General features: G+C 42.3%; 1 protein-coding gene across 1 annotated transcript in view; it reads right to left on the reverse strand.

Annotated features, from left to right (window-relative positions):
* Positions 1-26,903, reverse strand: part of camk4 (calcium/calmodulin-dependent protein kinase IV) — a 67,106-nt gene that overhangs the window by 16,029 nt on the left and 24,174 nt on the right. Inside the window, exons 3-7 of the mRNA XM_077206389.1 lie at positions 26,782-26,860; positions 26,027-26,089; positions 25,684-25,766; positions 24,487-24,559; positions 3,865-3,955 (exon numbers count right to left, since the gene is read on the reverse strand). Of these exons, the coding sequence (XP_077062504.1) occupies positions 3,865-3,955; positions 24,487-24,559; positions 25,684-25,766; positions 26,027-26,089; positions 26,782-26,860 (389 nt within the window). The remainder of the gene's footprint in view (positions 1-3,864; positions 3,956-24,486; positions 24,560-25,683; positions 25,767-26,026; positions 26,090-26,781; positions 26,861-26,903) is intronic.

The following is a 26,903-nucleotide window of genomic DNA, read 5'->3' on the forward strand; positions in this document are numbered from 1 at the left end:
CCTGAAGCTCGGTGAGTTGATCACACTCAGGTGTTGAGCAGGAATGCTCCTGAAGCTCAGTGAACTTGTCACACCCCAGTGCTGAGCAGAAAATGCTCCTGAAGCCCAGTGATCTTCACATGTTGTGTTGAGCAAGCTCCTGTCTTTTGCGCCCGTCACTTGCACCTACGTGCCAAGTCAGGAGAGGAACAGGTCTTCATAGTTGCCCCTTATTGGCCCAACTAGACCTGGCTCCCATCAACAGCCTTCCTGACTTCCCCGGAAAACTCTTCGGGGACGGGGCACGATGGCACACGCGTTCTTCCCACGGAGATTCCGGGCGGTCTTACATCTGAACGCGGAGGTTCAGGTGGCTATCACAGGACATGTGATAGTTACCATCACTTCTGCGAGCACCCCCTAGAATTGGGTAGCGTGCTTACGCCTTTAGAAGTGGAACCTAGTCGTTGAGTGCGTCTTCTCTCCAGAGGAGATCCTGAAAGCTTTCGATCACTTCAGTGCTCTCTTTCCTGCAAATGGGTTGCAGTAGGCTGTTTTCCTTCACCCTCAATATGATGTTGCCTCGGTGTTTAAACGACGCTCATCGTGTTGCAGAAGTATGCAGAAGCACGTTCTGATCGTCAGGTTCCTGAGGAGAAAGGTCTTGTAAATCCTTGTGTACCTCGTTATCCTCTTGGGCCTTGTCCCTGGTGCGACTGCACTGCAGAGACCGCCCCTGAGCCACTGCAGGCAGTGAGTTAAAAATTCTGTTATATCAGTTCTCCTGCTCGCGTGGTCTCTACTAGAGGGTAGGGACTTGCTCGCTTTCGGTCAACGTATTGTGCCTGGAGTCTGGGCCGGCTAACTCTCACAAGCTGAGACCCCGGCTCGGATTGTGCCCAAGGCTCCTACCTCTCCCGTAATAGGAGCAGGTGGTGAGCCTGCAAGCGCTGCCCTGGAGGAGGCAGATCCAGCCCTGGCTTCTCTGTCCGTTCGCTTGGACGTGTACAGAATGCAAGTCATAGACCTCAGACCAGCTCTTCAAGTATCTGTTGGAATTCAGCAGAGAGGGAAGGCTGTTTCCATGCGAAGTTGCACTTAGTGCTTGCCTTCATTTCGGCAAAGATCCGAGATGCAACATGTCCACTTAGGTGTTGAGCTCCTCTATGATGAGTGTAAAGTGCTCCGCCTGGGCGTTGACGATATACTTTGCTAAACAGATTCTAGAGTTGGGGGCTGGACGACACCTAGTTGAACCGCTGCTTCCCGTGGGCTCCCTTCTCATGAAGCCAGTTTCAGCGTGAGCCCGGTTCAAGTGTCGGCTTGCTGCGCCATTCCCCTCCTATGGACTGGATACGTGCGCCTTTCTACTCCAGTTGAGTTCCCTTAAAATTGAACCCTGTTGAGTTCCTCCACACCCCTCCGACGTCGGACGTGCGGAACGTCTGGTGTTAGGCCTACCACTCGTAAGCAGTGTGGAACCTGTGTTAGGCTGGGTCCATATGTTGCGGTCCCTTCGGTGACCCCATATGTGTATTCTTCCACGATACGGCTCCCTGCGGTGAGCCCGTGTCTTCCCGCGGCAGAGTCTCTCTGCCGTCACTGTCCGGTGTGTCTCCCCTCGTCTTAGGCTGGAGCCACCCCAGTGACATTCCATATGTTAGACTGCCCGGTTTCCGCCCAGTTCATATGTGTATTCTCCACGTTACCTCCCTCGGGTTGGATGTGGCTTCCGCAGCGTCCCTTCCTTCCAACGTACGGGGAACGCTTTCCCAGTGGTCCTGTAGGAACAGCAGTGACTTCCCTGGCCTAAGCCCTGTCCTTCCCCGCCTTAAGTTTGCGGGGGCATCAGGAGGCTTTGGTTTAGGCACTGGAAGGTGGCAGCGTTAGTGGCGTGTTCAATGGTTGATCCCATTTCAGTCGCGTCGACTACGTCCGACGTTATCGACTGAAAGGGAACGTCCTGGTTGCGTATGCAACCCACCGTTCCCTGAAGGAGGGAACGGAGGACGTAGTCCCCTTGCCACTACCGCTGGACCACCGCTGACCCCGGGTTACTCTCGGCTCCTCAGCGAAAAGCAACTAGTGCGTGCATCCACTTCCGTATTTATACCCGCGCCGCGGGGGCGGAGTGTGTGATGCAAATCACGCACGCCAAATTCCATTGGCTCGTTCAATAGTAATCGAAGATGATAGGCTCCCTAGCGTGATCCCATTTCAGTCGCGTCGACTACGTCCTCCGTTCCCTCCTTCAGGGAACGGTGGGTTGCATACGCAACCAGGACGTTTCTGTATTAGCAACAATTAGAAAATTTTGATTTCTCTGACCTACATATGTGGAATTTAAGGCTTTTGAAGGCCAAAAAATGGATAAAAAATAGCTTTAAAACCATGTCAGTGGGCATTAGATTATTTGTCAATACCTGCTCTCTCATCTTAATCTTTCTTTTTCTCTCAGTTTATTTCTTCCCCTCCTAAAGCTGAACTTTGACTGATAGTGTTTTCATTTTCGTCTGTGTCAGTGAAGAAAGTAAACATAGGCTCAACTGATGAGTTTTATGAATCATTTTCTTAGATAAGTTAATTTACTCAAGGCTACCAGATCAGCATTTGCAATAGGAACCTTCTACAAGCTTTGGAATTTGAAAAGTAATTTTAAAGAATATAAATTAAAGGCTACGTTTAACGCAGTTAGTGGGATTGGCAGACGTTCCCTTAGGCATGCGTTGTGGAAACGCGTCAAAGCATTCTCAGGTATAAATATGCAGCATTAATGCACGGTGATTTTGAACGAATATTTAATGTCGATAATGGTTACATAATATTAAAACTAATCCTGCTATTGATATCTTTGTAAGACTACCGACCCTATAGAACAGTGGCAAGGGAAAACAATGTCCGACGAAATATCAAGCATTAAACTAACTTTACCGCGCTCAACCACCGTGAGTTCATTTCATGCATTTATAATCACTCGCGTTCAGCGGGGAGGAAGGGAGGTTGGTCGGCCAGTCGGTCCATCTCGGGACCAGCGAGATTCGTTGAGATTAATGAATCTATTTATTTAATAATTTACCTGAGGTGCCGGAACGCAGTTCCGGACCGTTCCGGCCCACTTTACCCCTGGTTGTAAAACTGTGGACCTATTTTTCCAAACGCCTCACAACCGGACATTCCTCCGTTGAGAGATTGAATAATAGACACTCCAGCCCAGTTGGTGGCGATAATGCACCTTTGCCAATGTTTGGATAGCGTAGCCTACGATACCGCGCCTGGAAGACTACAGAAAGAATACAAACAACCCCATTTCCGTGTCCGGCAGCGGAGTAATACCGTACCTCACAGAACATCCAATACAAGTCAATGGAGTTGGACAAAAACTACGATAAAACCTGTTGGAAAGCATCTTTTGCAGCGATTTTTGTGTGAGCATATCAGTGAACACCCCAGTTTCACGCCTTTGTAAACTAAAGTTTAATGCGCTTTATGAATGATTGTTCCACTGCCCCTATGAAACCATTGTGTAGGTGGGGTGGGGGTGCTAACACAGAAACCGAAATTCTCGGGACAGCAGCATTTGTCCAAATTTCAATCTTAACCGTTCTAATCTTAATCCAATCTTAAACAGGGCTTTGAGTGTAAAATACCGAACTTGTCCTTTAATACTTCGGCTTATGAGTTCAAATCCTTAACATGACCTATAAATGAGGAAATTATTACAAAATAATATGACATAATTTCAGTGATTATTCTTCCTTTAAATCTTACAGTGAATGTTCCTCTAATGCACAACAGGATAATGTTGCATGTTTGCAAGCTGATTCACCAACAAGAGATGTTTAGCCAAACTGCAGTTCCCCCTATCAAGCGAATGGAGAGCCTTACCTATTTTGAGCGGAGCATCTGGCGCTGATGTGGCGTACAGCAGGTTCTCAGGTTTCAGGTCTCTGTGCACTACACCATTCTCATGCAGGTACTGCAAACACACATGTAGATACAGGGGGCTTTCTCTCATTAATCTGTGGTGTACAGACACATGTGACAATAATTAACGTGCATTACCTTACCCATTATTTGAGTAATAAGATTTATAGTTTTCAAATTCATATGGGAATCTCCTCTGCGGTTGGTAAACAGATTAATATGGGCCTGATAATGTGCAAATTTAAAGTAAAGACCAAGCTGTACTGATTAAAAGCGTTTCATAACTGACATAATTTAGTGCATCAAGAGAGCTTTCCTCTGCTTGGAGGCCATTAAAGTTTTACACTGTGTGCAAGGAAGCACTGTATTGATATTCCTCGAACATTTAATGTTTTTTATTTGGAGACACCAGTGTCAAACTCGCTGTGTATATATAATCAAAAAGGCGTTTTTAATGAACAGAGTAACAGACTAGCTTAACAATAGCAATATCAACACAAGACAAAGGACTGAAGAAACTGAGGGCTTAAATACACAGGGATGGCAATCAACAGAACAACGAACAGGTGAGGACCAATCAGGAACCATAGTAACAAACAAGTGGTGTGAAAACTGATAATAAAGAAAACTAGGTAAAACCAAAACACACGGTCTACATCCGAAATCACATACTTGCCTACTACGTATATAATAGATGAAAAACAGTAAGTGACAAAAGAAGTGTTTAAATTCACAGTACTCATAAAAGAGTAGGCAAAAAGTACCCGGATGTCCTACTTTAAGACCATGTATACCGCGCCGATCCGAGTCTGCGGCGAGTCCGATTCTGAAGTGTGCATACGACGGACACTTTACTATCACAGGCCATGGGAGAGGATTTGTGAATTGCAGTGAAGTGACGGAACGCTGGTAGGTCACATGATAATCACAACATGGCGAAATGTAGTACTTACAGATTAAATTCATACATTTATACTAGAACATACTTTTTTTAGCGGTCGTGAAGTAATTACATATTCAAAATAAGATTTCGGACACAGCCAGGGACGAGAACTCAAGCAAAACAGAAAATACTGTAGGTGTGTTTGTTTTTGAAAGACTATACAGTCAACCATCATCAAAGAAGCCATTCTTATACCTTCTTATACCTCCAAGGTTTTTCAACCCTTATCCTTAATTCTATATCTGCCCTCTTGAATTTATGACAACATGAATAATTTAATAATTTGTGAATACTTTTCATTTCAGGGTTAAGATTAAAGTTTGAAAATCTTAAAATGATCACTATTTAAAATCAATCACTGTAAAATCTTGTTCCAACTAATACTTTTTAGTTGACTTCATGTCAACAATTTGTTGAACTTAACTTAATCCCGCCAAGATTGTGGGGATTTGGGCTACTTTTAAACTGTTGCCGTAGGCTGATTTTTATTTATTTTTTCCTGTGCAAAGGTTTAACATGCATTGTAATTTACTGGAAAGCTTGTATGGAAATATTTTACCCATTTTATATTCTACTAATTACAAAACTGTGCTAGATGAGTTTTGTTAGGGAGGAACACTGGTACGGAGCTCTTGAGTGCCTTTATGAAAACAGACTGTGTTTATGATTACAACTACATAGTGCTTTTAAAGTTGAAATTGTGCATGACGCCTTACAGTGACTGTTAAATATATATTGGTATATTGTTTCGTTACAAGCTGTTCACACATAGGCAATACAAAAAGCGATTAATACATGAGAATTCTTACATATAGCCTCTAACCAAAGTTAAATACTTAGTGTTAGGACTTTGTTCAAATCCCTATTCCTCAGAATGAGTAATTCTAAAAGTGACACTTGTCTTAGCAAATACTACTAATTAGACCAATGTCCATCGCTTTCAACAGATCTGTGTTTATAATCAGCCAGACGCACTTGCCAGTGCCTTGGTGAGTGTTACCACGGAAACTCATTAAACAGAGTAGCATGGGCCATAAGTCTGCCTGGTTACAGAGAAACAACACGTGGTCACTATCTATCATGTGCTACCGAGGGAACTGATGAACGTGACAGAGATTCACAACCTGAATAGGTTATTAAAGGTATTTATATCAGTAACAACTACAACAACATCATCAACAAACATATTTATTAGCTAGCTCATTATTCTAAGGCAAGAATTTACAGTACTATTGCTCCGTCAAAGCAATTTTGATGTGACCAGTAAGCAATCTCCTTGTAACTACATACTATAGAACATGAGAGCAACTGTATAGCTATGTAGAAAAATAGAAGATAAATTCTCTTAGAAGAAAAGGTTCCATATAGAACCCTAGGGCTATTGACTTAATTTAAAAAAAACGCTTTAGTTTTGCCAAAAAAAAGGAGAAATGTGTTAAATGATTGCATAATGCTTTCATGTTTAATGAGTAATTTCAAACTGTTCTATTGATGAAGCATGTTTACTAGCTGATTCATTCATATATTAATCAAAATAAAAAATGAATTAAAGCTAAATTAATTAAAACAAAATGTATAAAATGATCCGATGATGGAACCCCTAAAAGGTTCTATATATGAAGTGGCTGACAGAACCCTTTAAAGTTCTATATAGAACCATCTGTTCAAAGAATGTGCAATAAAGTGCAACAGTTAGGTTCCAGAAGTAAAAGTTCCATTCATTTTCTCTTTAGGAAATTAAAAATCATTAAAGACAGACCTACAGTGAGCTACAATGTAGTTATACTAGTATATCAGCCCAGATTATTTCAACTTATTTTTAAATAATAATGTTTAACAGTAGAATTCCAGATGAAAATCTACATTACTCATGACTCTCAAAAAATCTCCATCAGTTAAAGAATCGAAACATGCAAATCACACAAAAAGTGTGTTTTTTTCCACCACTACTGTTACCTGATGGAGTTTTGGTTCCTTGCCAGTGTCGCCTTTGGTTTCCTCTGAGTTTACAAAACATTTAATATTCTGTAATATTATCAATTTGACTGCACTGACATTATTGGATGAGACTTAATTGAGCTGGATGATGATGAGACTATGACTTTTGTAAAACTGCTTTATTGCTGAACTGAATTTGTTTTATAATTTATGAACTTTGCAAAATCGACACATCTTGTCATTGATCGGAATTGAATCAACATTTAACTGACTTGAGCTGAATAACGAATAGCTGCTTACAACTGAATTATATACATAATCCACATCTTTAAATCAATAGTTTTAATCCATTGTTTTGTTTTGATTGTCATTTTCAGTGCTTCATGGGATTGTAGTTATTTTCCTCATTAAAGCCGTTAAATACAGTCTTACCTTTGCCTTTTTGTCAGATTTTCAAATACTTATTTTAAATCAAAGTTTGTAATGTTTTGATTCACCTCATAGCTGATTGGTTCAGTTAATAGCTTATAAATCTTTCACAAAGACTTTTTAAAAATCCATTTTGGAAAAATACTAAAACAAGGCTGCTGAAAAGGTGGACAGGGACTGCTGCACTCTATTAGCTACTTAGAGCATCCTAGCAAGGGCATAGTAACACCCTGGCAACAATTCACAATGCATTGTTGTGGCTAGTATTACATCCACAGTTTTTTAGAGAATATTTGTTTGTTTTTATTTGGACATGTTTACTTTGGTTTGCAATTAAGCAATGCTAAGCTAAAGTTTGTAAAAGACCCATTATAGACTCACGCCATATCTGTAGTCTCTAAACATGGATACTCAGGTTTAAGTGGTCTCCCATATTTCATTCACAAGGGAAAATCAAGCCTTACACTGACAAAAAACTTCTCTTAACTGTCAAACTAGTATGCACGACTGCCCATATAAAGGCAGAGTAACCACAGTCCCCAGTGTAAAAACATTCCAAATGGTTTGTTTGCAATAGAGCCGCAGAATGATTCCTCAGAGGACGAGCAGTACAGTGTGCCAGCTTCCCAACACCAATTATGATGGTGACATGAAGGAGTGTTATCTTTTAGTGGGGTCCGAGGGGAATACTACCATCCTGTTCAAAACTCAGTGGAGCTGACACACATACAGTACATCTTCTCTCTCCTTCTCTTCCTCCTCTTATCTGACAAGAGCAGGTCTGTAGCTCGCCACTGCTGCCATCTGTGTCCCCACGCCATGAAGATTATTTTAGAAAGTAGCCTCGTTATGTAGGTCCACACAGTTAAAGGTGAAGTGTGTCATTTCAGTGCCACTAGTGGCTCCAAATGGAACTGCAAAAATTCCAAACTTAAGTTACTGTAAAGGCTAAATTACACTTCAACAGATGTCGAACAACAGCAACAGATACGTTCACGTGGCTTTGTCAGATCCTTCTGTTAGCGTTGGTCAGCGTTTGTTTTCGCCAACTAAAGATGTTCAATCTGCATTTGTTAGGTCACGAAATGTGTGAGAAGTGACATACTGTAATCTGGTGATTGTCTGCGCTGGTCGACATCTGTCGTTGCAATGTGAATTAGCCGTAACTCGTTTCACCCAATGTGATTATTCAATTTCTGTGTGAATCTCACAGTCGGAATACTTAAAAATAATGTAATGTTTTGTTTGTGCTACAGTGTTTACACTTTTCAGGGGAATTAACCTAGAACCGGCTTATAGTTGACTCTTAAAATGGCACATAACCCCAAAATGACAATCTGTCAACATTTATTCACCATCAAGTGGTTCAAAGCTCATATGACTTTCTTTCTTCCATGGAACATTACTTATTTTGTGTAACAGGAAATAGGCACATGGGCATCGTTTGGAACGACATGATTGTGAGTAAATGATGGCACCACTTCCATCTTATGGTGAACTATCCCTTTGAGGCATCAAATGGAATAGCAAATACTGTATAATGGCTGCTTTCAGAATTAAAAAAAAATTACTTACTGAATACTGCTCAGAATACTATAGAAGCCTGTGTCCGCCATGGAAATGAGATTTCGCAATTCAGAGTTTTATATGTTGCAATTTTGAGTTTACATCTCCAATTCTGACTTTTATTCTCTGCATTCTGAGATTACATCTCACAATTCTGAGTTTTTTATATCTCTGAATTGCAAGATGTTAACACAAAATTGCGATATAAAGTAATAATTGCGTCGTCGAAAAAAGTCAAAATGTTGTTAGAAATTCTGAGAAAAAAGTCTGGTCACACTTTAGATTAGGGTCAACTTCTCATTATTAACTAGAACTATTAACTACAACTTTTGCCTCAATAAACTCCTAATGGCCCCTTATTAATAGTCAGTAAGGTAGTTGTTAAGTTTAGGTATTGGGTAGGATTAAGGGATATAGAATATGGTCAGTGTCACAAACTGCTCTGACACACAGGTTTGAGGATCCAGAAGCAGCTTTTATTGGGGCAATCCAGAGTCATAATCCATATGACAGACAAGGGTCAAAACCACAAGGAAGTCAATCCAAAAAATAACAGAGTCCAAGATACAGGCAAACAGAGAAATCTAGGAAACCGGGCAGAAGGTCAGAAACATAACACAGGAGACAAGAGCAAGTGCTCAGAATTGCAGTGACACTAAACAAGACTTTGCAAAGAAAGAGTGAAAAAACAGGGCTTAAATAGACAGGGGTTAACAAGCTAATGATTCAGAGCTGAACCTAGTCACAACATAATGAGTCCAGGCAATGGGTTATGAGAATTAAAGTTCACAATGACAGGAGGAGTGCCCTCTGGTGGAGATTATGGTCACTCCAGCTGGCGGATGTGACAGTCATGCAGAATAAGGCATTAATATGTGCTTTATAAGTACTAATAAACAGCCAATATCCTAGTAATATGCACGCTACTAAGCAACTAGTTAATAGTGAGAATTGGACCCTTAACTAAAGTGTTACCAAAAGCTACCTATTCTACACTCCTTGCACTGGTTGCCAGTCTGTTACTGAATTGATATCAAAATGTATTTGTTTATATAGCTCTTAATAATGTTGCCCCTAAATATCTCTCCGATCTACTGTTTCTTATAACCCATCCAGATCACTACGATCACAGAAATGTCAACTCTTGTTTGTTTCACTGCTTTCACAGTAGCCGACAATAAACTGTGGAATAATCTGGCACTGTCTGGCACTTCTTTTTTTCTCATGCTTTTAATTCTTAAAAAAAAATAATAATAATTATATTCATATATAACCTGTATATACAAATAACCTGATTTGAATTGAATTAAATTGAACAGTCTGAATTGCGAGAGGTTAACTCAAAACTTTTTAATAATGTCAGATGTGTGTGTTGTAAACTCACGATTCTGAAAAGTCTGAATTGCAAGACATTAAGGCAATAGTAAATTTGGAACTGCGAGAAAAAAGTCAGAATTGTGAGATTGTCACAAACTGTCAGTTTAGTTTTCCTTTTCATGGACCTAGTTTCCTTGTCATTGTTTCCTTGTCTTTGTTCACGTTTCCCACCACTTGTTTGTTACCATGGATATTCATTTAATCATCACAGCTGTTCGTATTTGTTTGTGTTGCGTGCACTCTGTTTCGCCTTGTGGATTGCCTGAGTTTGATTAATTATTAAATACCCTCGTATCGGAACACTTTGACTCTTCTTCATCTTTGGACTTTTATAGTTGTGACAGAATAACTAACAACGAAATTAATTATGCAGCTGAATTTGCTGCGTTGGCCAGGGGAGGCCAATATTTGATGGATTATGTATACTCTTCAATTTTGCCACCTTGCCATTCGTTCATTGTTTGATGATGAAACCATAAAATCTTTGCATTGGATGGGGGGAAATATAAACATCTAATAGACCTCCCAGACATGCAAGGACTGAGTTGGAGGGATGCCATTATGCTATGTCTGGAGAGGTTCTACCCCGGGTCCATCTCATCACCGGACCCAGAGCTCAGCCCACCACCACCGTGTGACACGGAGTGACAGCCGGAGCCTCCAAAAGATGGAGTGGCAGGTCTTGCCACGATGGAGCTGCCAACGCCAATAGAACCGGGTGTGCCCACCATCGCACCAGAGCCTGAGCCCCTTACATCGGACCTGACATGTGACCTGGCCACGGAGCCCGTGACAGAGGAAATACTAGTGGAGTTTGAGGGAATGAAGAAGTTCCCCGCTGACAACCACGCAGCTGTGAGTGAGTGTGTGTTGAACTGGGAGACTGATATGTTGGTCAACACTACCACCTCTAGCTCCAGCCCTGTCTTCGTCATAACCTGTCTACTCCATTGTTCATCCCTTACCTCTTCACTGTATCGGAATTCACCTGGGGCATCCCATTAGCCATCTTAGACCAGGCTGGGGGGTTCCTTGGCTCCACCTCGGCCAGTCATCCTAACTCCTGCTCCTCCCTCCCTCGACTCCTCTGTCGACTATCAGGCCCGCAACGCCGCGCGCTCCTTCGACCTCACAGCTCCACCTGGGTCAGACCTCGCCTGCCGCTGCCATGGACTTGCAGGATGTTCGTTGCACTCTGGCCCTCCACCCCTGCAGCTCAGTCTGGCACCGCCCTACCTCAGCTTTCGCGACAGTCCTCAGCCACACCACTTCTGACGCAGCGCTCCGGATCTCCAGGTCCACCTCGGGGGGTCGTTGTGGCAGCTGCCTTGCGGCCTCCGAAGTCAGCAGCATCGCACGTTTTCATCTACCCTTCGTCTGTGCCCAGGGCTCCTTCCCCATCGGCAACATCCCCATCATCCGTCCCCATGGTGGCGGTAAACTCTGTACCACCATTGTTCTTTCTTCCGGCAACGGCATTATGGGATGCTAGGTTGGGCATCTGGGAATCATCCTAACATCACATCGCATCACATTGGCTTCTACCACCTTCTGCTCCGCCCTGGTTACACCTATCATCACATCCCTGGTTTCTGTCACCTTCGGTTCCTCCCTGACCTCTCTTGCCAACCAGTCCTCCAAATACCAACCCTTCGTCTGCTCCTCGTCCGCCCCCTGCATAATTCCACAACATCTATTTCAAATAGTAGTATGCTACATTTCTGCCACATGACAAAATAGTGTAAGGCCCGCCCAATCGGCCCAACTATGTTTTCCGATAAGCGGGTGAAGGTTTCTTAGTCGTTCTGACTTTTCAGTGTGGCAAAGTTGTTTAACTCCAATTAAACTTTTATCTGATTCCATTTTATCGTTTCGTGGAAATTCTTTTCACAGACCTTAAATAACAATTGAAAGACAACTGGAGATCTCGAAAATCATAAGTATAAGTCTTTATTTCTTGCAAGAAAGGCAGTTCACACACAGAGAGAGTCTGACATGAGAAGGGCAAAGGTCTTCTCATTGTACACAGTTTATATACCAAAGAACATCCCCAAAAACATACCCTCCCTTGCTTATCTTTGTTCAAGAGCTCATCTTTTCACCTAGCCTGAGGCCCCTTACACGTACACATTTTAGTTCCCCATATTTTTGAGAAGAACAGAACTTGCTGTTCTTCTGCACATGTCCCTTTGACCCGTTCTTCTACTGTATTAGAAGATGATGCAACTTGCAGTTTCTTTAACACATCTATATTTTTAAGAATACATCTAATATAATATCTAAAGTAAAAATTTATCTTACACTCGCAACCTCAAATTTAGTTTGAAATGCCAAATGATTATTAACCGTTTATATGATAATTTTTTTAGACACTTGATTATTCTATTTAACTCTTTACTCTTATTGTACTCGTTTATTCGGATACCAATGATGATTAGGCTCTTGCGCTAGCCGTTTGGTCTTGTCAATGGACAGATTTAATTGACTATTCAGAGGGCCACTCCCGTTCTTGCTCTCTCTGAAAGTATGTTGTTTACACAGATCTGTAAACACTTGAATTAAAAAAAACAAATATCTCTAGTGAGAAGTCATGACCACTACTACAGATATAAGCCGACCAACATTACTTTCTCTAATAATAGCTTTGGTTTGGTCATGCCATGGTTTCCCATGTACACTTGAGTAATATTACAATAAACAGAGGTAAGGCTCACCCTATTTAGGTTGGTCGAGCAACATTCTGTTGTCCTAAATGGAAATTCCCTTATATTAGCCTTTACATTCTTATGCTGCGTTCACACTGAACGCGAATTGAGTGTCTGGAGCGAGTGATTTCCATGTTAAGTCAATGTAAAGACGCGTTGATGCACGTCTGGAGGTCCTGCGGCGCGTTTGAAACGAATCCGCGTCTGACGCACAAGTTGAAAAATCTGAACTTTGGCGTCTGTTTGCGCCGCGTTAACCAATCAGAAGCCTGCTTGCTGCTGTCATGTGGTGAAGTGACGTGATAAACGCAGCCGCGATAGAGCGCCTGTAGTTGGTGTTCTCCTGGAGGGTGATCCTTGCTCCAATGTGGGACAACAGGACATCAAACTGTCCGCGGGACAGGCGGAAGTACAGCTGAAAGTGGCCGTCATCCAGGCACAGCTCCTGGAGCAAATGGTGAAACTCACCAAACTGGGTACGCTTCCGGAGGGTCTGGTGGACCCATGTACGACGACGATGACCCCTACGCCGCTGTTCTGCTCTCCAGAGCAAATACACAGCGGTGACTCTCTCGATAAATGCTCAATCAACATCAGCCATCTTAAAAACAGACAACCGCTTAGCACTTGCCCCTCCCACAAGAAGCGAATTTCGCCTCGAATGTGCGTTTATTTCGCTTCAAACACTCGCTTTTTATGTACGTCCAATTCGCTTTGAACGCACAAGTGGATTCAAAATGTTCAAGCGTCCAACTAGACGCGATAGAAGCGAATTTGACGCTCAATTCGCATTCGGTGTGAACGCAGCATTAGTACACCGGAACCAGTGCCAAGAGTTTGCCAGAACTGGTGTCCCCTATGCTCCACTCAAAACTGGACTTTCGTCTGTTACTAACCTGACGCAGCTTTGCAGCAACAATGGATAGAATATAATCTACTAGAGTTAATAATTTCAGAGGAAGTCAGAATAAAATAAGTGTAGCAGCTGGACCAATCACACACACACAAATTATTCATTATATTTAATGAATAGTCTGGCAAACTCACTCTCCCAACAAAGATGTATATGTATATGTATATATATGTATATATATGTATGTATATATATATAACCACTTGAGAAAGGTATAAACATGCATCTAATTTTCCCATCTCATGATTTTCCTTTTTATGTTGTTTGGCCTATGTTTTCTTGTAAACTTTAATGGGTTAATGTTTCAGAGTTTGCATACTAATGGTTATCCAAAATCATATGTGTGGCATGTTTGGTCTCTATAAACTCCAATCTTCGTTCCCCATTTGTTAATTTACATTACATTTTGCAAACTTTGTGACGCATGGGTATTATAATAATCTTGAAGATTCTTTTTCTTAAACACCCAATGAAATTACAGATTCAAACGCCTTGCTCGAACACAAAGGGTCATAAAATCTCCTTCCAAAGGGACAACTTCTTACTGGCTCACACACCTCCAGAGGGTGTGACATCTTCACACTTTAAAAATCACTGATCAAGATCAGCTCTTCCTCTTTGTTCTTTTGACGCTCTCTTAGCTCCCTCTTTTACTCTCTTGGTCCTTCCTGAGAACTCCTGATGTGAAGATGATGCTAAACTAGAAGTTTTCTAAGGACCCCCAAGCTTGTGCCAGGCTGCGGCCTTGTCTTTCCATTCACCAAAAATCCTCTGACTCCAACCGGTTCTTTCTCATCAAGACAACATCAGCAAAGATCAACTGGAGCCTCAACAAATTGCATCAGGACAGTTTAATTCAAATGGGCGAGACATGCAAGTATCAAACTTAGTCTCATAATTTGATACATTAAAGGAGAACTCCGGGCAATTTTTAAGTTAATCTTGATCGTTATACCTTTGTGAGTACTGTCTATTGAAAAAAAAAACGAACCGGATTGGTGCTTGCAACACGGAGCTGTTCCCGCAAATGCCCAGAGCTCCCACTCAGCTAAAACGGCAGTTATGAGGGCAAATACATAAAGAGTGTCTTTGTGCCTCTTAACAGGCACAAAATGCAATTAAAATGTCTGTCCAACATGAACCGGGTTCTTACATGTGAACAAGATGCGTTTAGCAACTTAGCCATTGTTTAAATTCACATAAATAGTGTTTTAGACGGCTAGCTGTAGTCTCGCGCTGAAGTCCTGTGGGAACTCAGTTGTAGCCAGAAAAAGGTAAATAGCAGTGTGCAGGTGGGAGTATATTATATATACAAATATAATTTAAGACATAGAAGCAAGTGAAATAATTAAAGTTTTGCAAATAAGACTACAAAAACATGTATTACTGCACATCTCTCCTCAAGCCGTTTCATATTTTCGGAGAGTCACAATGACTACAACTGACTACAAATCGCACCTTGAGCCTCTTGCAACATTTCTTTAAATACGCAGAGTGCAGACCATGACAAAATATCCTGAGAGAGAACTGGGAACTGAAATATGAACTTACAGTAGGATTTTGCTAATCAAGGTCCCAGACCTGGATAGTTCACATCTTTTGGGGAAAGAAGGTCATTTGCATGAAAACTTTGGCAGAGGAACCATTGTATCAGTCACACTTTAAATGATACCAAACATGACTTTTAATTCACTTGCAGAACATTATAATTTTGATATAATCTTTCTACATGAACTGAGTGAAGAAAATAATGTGTAAAGAGAAGGAAAAGGAACAAATATGAAGGAAGGACAGGAAGGAAAGAAGCTTTCCCGCAACTTCTTTCTGTGGGGTGTGGAGATAAATGGCTGTATGTGTTTGTGTTGTCTATATCTCAAGAGATCAAAGTATCTTACAGGTTCTGTTAGTCTTACAATAGTATCAACTTGGTGACATCAACTAATTTCAAACCTTCTGAGCAAGAAAGATTCTCAATTGCAGCAGTAAAAAATACATCATTTTCGAGAGCTCCAGACTTCAAAAGAAAAACTGAAAAGATTTTACAAAGTCCCAAGCCAATGAAGACATCCCAGCCAATCAGACTGGCAGAAATCTACAAAACACAGATCCAGAGGGATGCTAAACAGCTAGCTGGCTTTGATGTGACAGACGCACATAGTCTGCTGTTGTAAGGGAAACTGTGAAACTCTTCACACAATAACATGTTAAAAAATACTTCCTGGAAAGGAGGGTCACTTCAAAAAGGACTTGCAGTATTCACGTTTCCTTTCCTCTGCTCCGTTTTATGCCCCAGTGGGAGTGGGAGAGTTGGAATTCTCTTATTGCAGCCCACCAACTAAATCCAGCCCATGAGAAATTTGCTCACTTTCTTACTATCTCCTTGGCAACCGGAATCTTTGATGAAGTGAAAGCCAGTGGTGTAGAACACACTTTAAACAGAAATGCTTTTAAAATACATTCAGAGATGAAGAACAGGTCTACTTTCTAATTCAGGCACCTAACAGTCAAACCAAAAATTATTCAGACACCATCTAAATTTTTATATTTTTTACTAGTGGGGGCAGGACACTATAGTTAATTTATGTAAGTTAGGATAGCAAGGTGTCTGAATAAATTTTGGTTTGACTGTATATCAATAAGGCACATGGATCCATGACTGATATAAACAGAAAGTGTATGCACAAGTTATACAGTAGATGACAAGGTAGATACTGATTATCCATGAACTAACCAACAAAACACAAGGATAGGAAGGAGAGAGAGAAAGGAGAAATAAAGTAGAAGAGCTTGCTCTTTGCAGAAGAAAAACGATAAATGGTCTCATGTGGTCCTCAAATGCAATCTAGATCCACTTATGGTAACTTAATTTTGGAAATAGGATTCTCTTTTCACTAATAATGGTTTCACTGATGATCTAATGTATGCATATACTGTAAGGTTTATGGACAAAAATCTCAAAGCCTGATACATATGCATGAGTTACACAGTTTTGGCGGTTGCTAGGTTTTTCTGAGTGGTTGCTAGGATATTTGAAAAGTCTAATAATGCAATCTGGGTCTTCAAGTCTTCATGATTTTGGTATCTAGATATTACTAGGGTCTCCTAGAGTTTTCAGCCTGTTTTATCATCAGCCAGAAGATAATTGTACATTTGATGACTCAGAAAACTACTGAACATTAAAATCTCGAATACTGCAAAAAATATATTTTTTCTGGCCACAAATCAGGTGGGAAAAGTAGTCCCACCTTAGTCTTTATTAGAATAACCTATGCATCACTGTTGCATATGGTCAGGATTAACCCAAACAGCAAAAAAAAAAATTTTATATATATAATTAAATTGTTATTTTTTTCAAATATATGTTTTTACATATTTCAAAATATACAAAAAATATATTTGGTAAAATTTATATTTTAACATATATTTTCGTAAATATACTTTCACGTAAATATACTTTCTAATACATTTTTGTACATTTTAGAAAATATATTTATAAATACAAATATATACTTTTAAAGAATTTAAAAATATATTTTGTCCTCCATATATTTCAAACCAAGAAAATTTCTCAATTTTTATATTTCACATTAAAGGAAAAACTTTATTTGTTGTCTATAATAAATTAATATATATCACATAACAAAATTGCAAAAAATTCAAATAAAATTTAAAAGTGAACATATAAAAATAATAGTTAATTCAAAACATAAAAAAAGTTTACATATTCCACATTTAAAGAAGTACGTTTTTGTTGTCTACAATACATGAACGTTTCCCTAAGGAGGGGAACGAGTCACTGAGTTTGAGGGCGCTCCGTGTGATTCGCTACCGCAGTCAGGTGACATCACGTGCGCCGGCAGAGTTTTAAAGGGCGCCTAGAGAAAACGTGTTACAGCCAGTCAGGAACGAGACGGAGAGCGAATCCAATCGCAAGCACATTTAATAAACAAAAACACACAGGTAATCCAGGGAACTCAAAACAGGACAGAAGTAACATTAAACAACAACCGACAGCCAACAACTGAAACACAGGGGTTTAAATACACAGACAAACAAGCTAAACAAGATAACAAGGGGGCGTGGTTAATAAGAAACACCTGGGGAGACTAATAAACATGGACGAGGAACACCTGTGGACACTGAGCAACAACAACAAAAGACAAGACACATGGCAGGGTCACATGACAAACAAGGAATCACGTGATATACAAGACACAATAAAACCCACACGTAACCAAACGTCATCAGCTTACTTGTCTTCAGGTATCTATTTGTTTGATGTGCATGTGGAATTCTGAACTGCTAATCTGTCTGTATATCTCAAAGAAAATTATATGGATAGAGAAAGTTTAGGAGATCTGAAACGCAAGGTCCCCGTTTTATTACACTTGATGTATGGCAGCGGAGCCTATCTTCTGACTCTGTAGCTTGTTGGAGGCATGGTCAGAAGGCGAGTGTGGCTGCCCATGCCCGTCTCCGAGAAGTCAGAGCTTGAAACGGTGACTTTGCGGGAAGCCAAAAGGGATCTCAGGGAAGTCATTGCGACCAGGAGACAGGAGATGTTGAAGACCTGAGACTCTTTCAGTGGATAAAGAGGAATCTGCTCCGGACAGACTAGACAAACTTTTCCTCGACGGTCATAATTTTTTTCCTCCCTTGACCCTTCCGTTTCTTCACGATCTCCATGAGGAAGTGTCAAGATCTTGGAGGAAATCATACTCAGCTTGTGGGTGAGCATGGGTATGTGGGATTGCCCTGGGTTGAAGAGACTCTTGTGAGTTCCCTTTCAGTCGCTCAAGCTCGACGTAGTCGACTGATTGGGATCACGCTTATGGAGCCTGTCATCTTCGACTACTGTTAAAACGAGGCAATGCATATTAGTGTGCAAGATTTTTATCTCACATTCCGCGGCGCGGATATAAATATGGAAGTGGATGCGCGCACCAGTTGTCTTTCGCTCCAGAGCCGATCGGTGTCGATGTCTCTGAAGAGTGTTTAAGTTTTCAACGAGCGAATGTGTCGATGTTCTTCTGGAAGACTATCCAAGTGCTGGTAGTTCTACAGCGCGAGTGCAGCGGTGATCGCTAGCGTCTGAGCTCTCAACTGCTGTTTTAACAGAACCATTTCTGTTTGTCCCATTTCCTGAAAGAATAACACGGGTGCGTTTGCGAGACATGTTCACATTGCGAGAACATGAATATCACGGTGGAGTCCCCATTACCACACCCGCTACGGCGCCGTGTGGGATGGGTGATCAGAGGACCATTGTGAGGTTTCCCCACCCGATAACCAATCCCTGTGGCCCCTCACTCCTCTATCACACCGCAGCCGGTGGAGCCACCGTTGAGCACGCTGGTACCTCTGTAATCGCCCTTTCAAACCAGCCATTTCATTCTGGGCCCCTCCAGAGGAGTGGATGCAGATTGCAGCATCGGAGGGTGAACTGACCTCTGGAAATGATGACTCGGCTGTGTTATCTCCCTCTGGGAGTGTAACGTTCCCCGAGCCAGATCCAGAATGTCAGCTATACTGAAACGGGCCGTCGAGGCTGTCGGGCTCAAGTGGAATCCTCCACCGTGTCCCGAACAGTCTTGGTTGGATGATCGGTATCTCGGGGTGGGCCACGCTGATTCTCAGTTCGCCGCCCCAGTGCCTTTCTTTCCCAAAGTGTATGGAGAGCTTACCAGGTCATGGACGGCACCTTTCTCTGCCAGAAACTGCCTGAGTAGCTCCCCCTCACTATCCTTGACGGAGGAGCGGTGGTGGGTTACGAGGCTATCCCTCCAGTGGAGAGGCCTGTCGCGACACAGGTGCACCTGTGTCCGACGGCCGCTGCCTTTAGGACAGAGGATCTTCGTCTCCCCCTAAGGCCTGTGAGTTCTCATCTGTTCCGACGGGCAGAGCTACAAAGCCTGTGGGTAAGCCGCCTCCTCTTTGCATGCCATGATGCTCATAGGTGAGCTCCGCACTGCAACTGACCTCGCCCTTCGGGGCAAGAGCGTTGTGGAATGCATGATGGGTCTGGCGATGTCCACTTTAGTGGTCCAGGAGCCCCATCATTGGCTCAACCTGGTTGATATGGCGGATGCGGACAAGGTTCGGTTCCTGGACTCCCCACTTTCCCAGATTGGGCTGTTCGGCGACGCGGTGGAGAACTGCACCCAACAGTTCCCGGCCTGTGTCAGACGTTGCCAATCCAGGTGGCAAGCGTAAGGCCAAGCATCCATGACACAGGCCACCCAGGGATGGGGGAATGAGCTTTTCAGATGGTTACTGTCAGCCGAATCAAAATAAAGAGCAAATTCCTCTATTCCTGGGTCCCAAAAAGGGCCAGACTGGCAGTGTGCAACCCTGTAAAGCCTTGCACCCCCCAGGCCCCTATTGTCTCGCCAGCCGGCAGCTCGGTGTGGTTCGAGGACCCGGTCACGCCTTCTCAAGCACCCCCTGCCATCACGTGGAGACAGGTAAGTGTTGTGCACCACACTCAGACCCTGCTTCGGGCCGTATTCGGCCTTCCGAGCCAGGTCCCTGTCCTCTGTACCTTGCTGCCCCACCCCGGGTACGTCTGTGGTACCTCTGGTTCCCTGGCCTGGTTCATAGAAGCCTAGAAAGTGCTTCCGAACCGGTCCAGTCGGCTACTCCGTACAATCAGACTCGGCTGCACGATTCAGTTCGCCCGGCGTCCACCCAAGTTTAGCAGGCGAAGGATGCGATTGAACCAGTATGAAGCCAATATGAAGACCAGCTTCTATAGCTCGAACTTTGTTGTTCCCAAGAAAGGTGGTGGATTATGGCCAATCTTGGTCCTGCTACTCTTGATTCTGGCCCTGTACAAGCCTCCGTTCAAGTTCTAACGCAGAGATGCATTTTCAAATGCTTCGTCCCCGAGATTGGTCTGCAGCGTTCGACCTGAAGGACGCGTACTTCAGATCTCTATCCTCCGCAACGCAGGCCATCCTGTGTTTTTACGTTTGAGGGTTTGAAGTTTCAGTACAAACCCTACCCTTCGAGTGCTGCATTGCCAGTTGGGTCTTCAGGTCAACTGGGAAAAGAGTAAACTCGGGCTGTGGATCTTTTTTTCCGGTAAGGAGCTGGACTCGGTCTAACACGCCTCACAGCAGGAACGTGTCTGGTCGGTGCTTTCAGTGATAAATGGTCCCACTCAAACCTTTTCCGAGGCTCCTGTGGCATATGGCAGACGCAGCTTCATTCCACTTACGTTTCTGGCCAGCTCAATCGTGCTGCCGACAAGGTCTCATAACAGCTTATGGCCCAAGGAGAGTAGAGACTCCATCCCCAGGGGTCCAGCTGTTCTGGGACCACTTCGGGGCCTCACAGTTACATCTGTATGCCTCTCCGGACTTGTCCCATTGCCAGTTGTTTTACTCCCTGTCCGAGTGGACAACCCTCAGCACAGAGACACTGGCTCACAGCTGGCCCCGGGGCCTCCACAGAAATGCGTTCCCCCAGTAAGCCTTCTTGCACAGCACTGTGCAAAGTCAGGGAGGAGAAGGAGCAGGTCTTCCTAGTTGCCCCTTATTGGCCTAACCGGACTTTGTTCCCCCGAACTTTTGCTCCTCTCGACAGCCCCTTTCTGACTCATTCCTCTGAGTACATTCTCAGGGACGGGGCATGATGGCACCCATTCACCTCTGGAAACTCCATGTCTGGTCCCGAAAAGACAGGACGCGGTGGTTCTGGGTGATCTACCACAGACATGTCGTAGAATCCATCACTTCTGCAAGAGCACCCTCTAACGAGGCATCCTTATGCCCTAGAGTGGAACCTGATCGCTGCCCGAAGGTGTTCGATCACTTCTGTGCTTTCTTTCCTGTAACATGGGTTGAGTAGGGCTGTCTCCCTCCACCCTCAAAATGTTTGTTGCCTCTATATTGTCGCACATCATGATGCAGTGGACACAAATCCATGGGGAAGCACGACTTGATCATCAGGTTCCTGAGGGGAGCAAGGAAACTGAATCGCCTTTGTCGTGGCAGATTTAAGGGCTCTGTTTCAGGTCAGCAGATTTCAAAGTTCTCTAATTCAAGTCTGCTTCCCGTGGGCTCCCTTCTCATGAAGCCAGTTTCACTGTAAGCTCGGTTCGGAGTGTCGGCTTGCTGCGCCATTCCCCTTCTATGGACTGGATACGTGTGCAATTCTTGCTCCAGTAGAGTTCCTCTTTAGCCGAACCCTGTCGAGTTCCTCCATACCCTTCAGCTACGGACGTGGCGGAGCATCCGAAACCAGGCCTTTCACTCGTATGCAACTGGTGGAACCTGTTAGGCTGGGTCCATATGTTGTGATCCCTACGGCGATCCCATATGTGTATTCTTCCACAGTACTCACCACTATTGCTGGACCACCGCTGACTCCAGGGCTCCGTTCAGCTCCTCAGCATATGCATCCACTTTCGTATTTATACCCCCGCCGCGGGGCGGAGCGTGAGATGCAGATCTCGCACGCCAATGTGCATTGGCTCGTTTTAACTGTACTCGAAGATGACAGGCTCCCTAAGCGTGATCCCAATCAGTCGACACGTCGACTACGTCTCCGTTCCCTCCTTCAGGGAACGAGGGTTACATACGTAACCGAGACGTTCCATAGAGTATGTTTTACACTTACTGTAAAACCAGCACACTGGAAAAACTCACTATAGGTAACATCTAGCTTGTCAAATAGCTTGCTTTACAATTTCTGATCTCTCTCCTGGCGTGGCATCCTTACTGAAGGCTCCAGTCCTGCCCTCTAAGCCATGCCGGTTTACATCGCAGCTGGGGGCAAAGCATACACGGTGACGGGCCAGGCTGCTGGTGCACTGCACACCATGTTAGTGTTGCATGTGTACCAGGCCGACTTACTGAAGAACTCAGATCTAAGAGAGGGGGTGTCTTTAGACGCAGTCCTGGAGCTCCACCACATCACAGACCTTGCTCTCCGTGCAACCAAGCAGGCGGCTCGTACCATTGGCCGCACTCTTGCTGTTATGGTTGCCACAGAGCGACATCTGAGGTTGAACCTTGCAGGGCTCAGAATATTTCCTTGACACCCTGCACACATCTTCCGGGCTGTTGAGATGCTTGTTCAAAACTTAACAATAATCCTGTGCTCACTTGGAGTAGGTTGTCCTTTGGAGCTGATGCTCTAGGTCTGGGTAGCAGTACCCTAGTCTGCCCCTCCTTATTGGAAGCTGCTGGCAGAAGCGGTGTTGCTGCGATCTACCAAGTCAGTTCTGCCCCTGTTTACAGGAAGTGTGCACAGTATTGAGCTGCGGATGTCGTACCTCATGCAATTTAGCCCTTGGTCACGTTGCACTGTATGGCAATTTTTAGCTATAGCCTAGCTCATTGGAGAATTTCACATCACAGTGAGCAGGCATTTGTTTAGTATGGTGTAGTGGGTATTAACGTTCCCGTTGTGTCCACTTCGAAAGGGAACGTATCGGAGAGGGGGAATGAGACACTGCGTTGTGTTGTCATACTTCTGGCATGTCTGTACGTCTTCTTTCAAACAATATGAAGTTGATGACGTTTTCTCTAGGTGCCCACTTATACCCTGCCGGAGCGCCTGTCCCGTCACCTGGCTGCGATAGCCCATCTAGATTGCCGTATAACAAACGTGCTTTAAACACCAGCTCACGCGGAGCTTTCCCATAGCATCAACTCCATGACGCAGTGACACGTTCCCTCTCTCAGGGAAACATTCATGTTTTGTAGACAACAAATAAAGGTTTTCTTTAAATGTGTAATATGTAAACATACTTTTTATTATCACTATTTAGGTATTCAATTTTTAGTTTTAGCTTTAGTTCAGTTTTAGTTTTATTTCAGTTAGTAATTCAGTTATTGTTTGCAAGGCAACATTTCTAAATTTCATTTAGCAAGTTTTTCATCTATTATTCTCAGCTTTATTTCAATTGACAAAAATGTTTTAATAGTTTTAGTTTTAGTTAACAATAATAACCCTTGTTACCAAATGCCTGTGGGCAGAGTCTGGTCAATGTAAACAGTATTTTGTGGATAGTAATGAGTCATGGCTCTTTCTGGTATCCTTGCAAGATGGTTAAAGAAATTGACTGTAAAAGGAAGAAAACGTTTACCATATTTTTTCTTAGTGAGGTCAAACGTTGTGCATCCAATCAAACTCTACAATATCCTACAGTATCATCTGTCGTTTAGTACAAGCTAGCCAAATTAATTGCTAGCCTAGAAATAATTCGGTAGATGCCAACATGGACAGGTTGCATGGCATGCTCCGTTTCTGTTTCTAAAACAGTGAAAAACTACACAAAAAATATTTTAAAAAATGGGCTGTTGCAATTTAAAAACTGAAATTTGAAATCTCTCTTACTGAAATCTCCTTGATATATTAATGAATTTAGTGGCTGTGCATTTCTCATGTTCAGCAGCCTATAATACAATATTTGGTCCATTGTTTGTTTCATGTGTTAGGCTGATAAATCACACCTCTGCTGTTGTTTATGCATTTACAAAATTGTTAATTTTCTTATTCAGCCTTGTCTTTTTAATAATTTTAAACACTGTTGGGTCTACAGTACAGTATACGGTTCAGAGCAATATTAATGGCAAACAACGTTGGTACATTGTTGTGTTGCCACACTATGTCCCATGTAAAATCAGTATTCAGTAGTTCAGGAAAAGCTAAAAAAATAGAAGATGAGAATCGCTTTCAGCCGAGAAATGTAATAAACTCACCGCGACTGCCTCGAGCACTTGTTTAACAGCGTCAGCAGCATCTCGTTCGCTGTAGTAACCCTTCTCCACCACCCTGAAAAATGGAAGGCACCATTTGGTCTCCAGTGTAACTCCATATTGAGCTTAAAAAAGCTGGCTGACTTTTTTTTTCTTCCAATTTTCACTTCATTATTTTCCAGCCTTAGAGTGAGTCAACAAGACCTCAGCACACAAAATGAATGGAGACGTTTCTATCGATTGTCCTTAAGAAGAGGCTTTTCTTTTAAATGACTCATGTGGACAGCTGTATGGAAACGGGAAATACGATAATCCTGAATGAGGATAAAATGGAGTGAATAACAGTAAAATCAGTGGGTTTCACAGTCACAAATGTTCCTCTATTAAAGTCTAATTCTGCTAAGTGATTAGTTCATGACTGCAGACATGCACCTGTTATTTTGTAACAGATGATGAAGCTAAATTCAGGTCTTACAGTTTTTACAAGAAGTCTTTTACTAGACCAACTAGATTTTAACATGATTAACTATGATTTTCTTGCCAGGGCATTGCTATATGTCCCTGCTAAAGTTTTCTGCACTGTAAAAAGTGGTGATATGTTGATTTCTACCTGATTTAACCCCCCAGTTTTGTTGGTATAAAATAATTTAGGTCGATTCAGTGATGTTAAACAAAATTTTTGATTTGAATAAAACCCTGTTAATTTAAATATTACCAAGGTTACCACTTTTTCAGTGTGTTTTATCCCATGCTGCTATGCAGGCCCTCTAGTCCTGTTTTACTTTTAATACTCTTATTATATTCATATACTTTTAACTTTTAGTATTTTTTACACAAAGGAAAAATAAAAGCCTATTATAGAACCATATTTTTTTGTTTGCCCTTAAGTATTACTTTTATATGACACTGAAACATATTTTTAAATTTTAAGCTTAATTTTCCTTTCCTTGCAAAAATTAAAAAGTTTGCTTGCTTTGAAAAGTTATCACACCTCTCCTCAAGGTATCATATCGGCAGCAAAATAAGTTAGTGCATACGGAAAAGCCTTAACTCTAAGTATGGACATTAGAAATAGTGATGCTTGCCTTAACAAACACCATTAATTAAAGTTCTGGGAAAAAGTGTCAATACACAGCATGGAGTTCACAACTTAAACAGCCATTATTAGCTTGTAGCACTTTACCCCCATGGTGAACTGACCTGTCAAATAATTCTCCGCCGGTAACAAGTTCTAACACGAGACTTATCTCTGCAGGGGTCTCAAAGATCTCCTTCAGTTTGATCTGACAGAAAATGGAATGAAAAAAGAGAGAACGTTTCACTGGAGGAATTCAAAAACATCAAATGATTAATTATTGATAGTCTACGGTAGCTATAATGTCTGACTAACATTTGCATAATCAGACCTTACTAAATCAAACACAGAGAGTACTGCAGAGACATCTAAGCAAGTGTTCTTGTATATTTATGCATATTTTAGGCTGTGTAACTACCATAGGACACAAGTAGACAAGGCCCTGGATTTTTTACCCTTTTGACTTACTATATTTGGATGAGAGAGGCGCAATAATACACCTATCTCCGTTCGTACAATCTTCTTGTCAACCTGCAAGAACAACCAAGATATTGTCTGAGAACAAAGTGAAAAAGGTGCACAATTATGAAGCCATTACAATCAGATGAAGTGGAATAGCAACATGAGCTCAGTGCAGAGAGAACAACTCAAAAATCAAAGAGTAAATCAAACAATTTTCCACATCTAAAAGGGAATAAATATTCTGTCATCATTTATTCACCCTTATGTCATACAAAACTTGTATTTTAAAGAAAACCTTTATTTTCATATTCTTATACTTGTTCTATTCTTTCCATTTCAACCATGTTTTTTAGTAGGCCCTGTTCTTACTGTAACTTGACACTACATTTATGCAGCAACTTAATGCAATGCCATAACACCTTATATATATAGCATCATAATATAATTACATATGCATTAGAAAAGCCTAAGATAGCATTAGTATTCCCTACACAGACGCAAAGAAAGCACAAATGATGGTATGTTACAAATGGCAAGGTATGTGGAGTACAGCTCTGACAACAACACTGGCTGACAGCAATTTTTACCCATCATGCATCAGAGTGATGTAGATAAATGCAAGACAAACAGCAGTGAGGTCTTTAAGATCCTAGCTGCTGGAAGGAAGTCCTGACCAGAAACTCCTTGGCTATACGTGGCAGAACAAAGGCAAGAGAACAAAGCATGGTAACATGTGGAGTGAAATCTGTCAGTGCACTTACTGTTTTTTTCAGCATTTTCACAGCATAGTGCTTCTGGGTGCCTTTCTGATGGCATCGGAACACCACTGATGTGGCTCCCCTGCAAGAGAGGAAAATAGCAAATGACCCTTTAAAATGAAAAT

Source organism: Siphateles boraxobius, unplaced genomic scaffold (genome assembly GCF_051911475.1).
Source record: "Siphateles boraxobius isolate OS27281-9 unplaced genomic scaffold, OSU_SipBor_1 56, whole genome shotgun sequence".
Classification (NCBI taxonomy): Eukaryota; Metazoa; Chordata; class Actinopteri; order Cypriniformes; family Leuciscidae; genus Siphateles; species Siphateles boraxobius.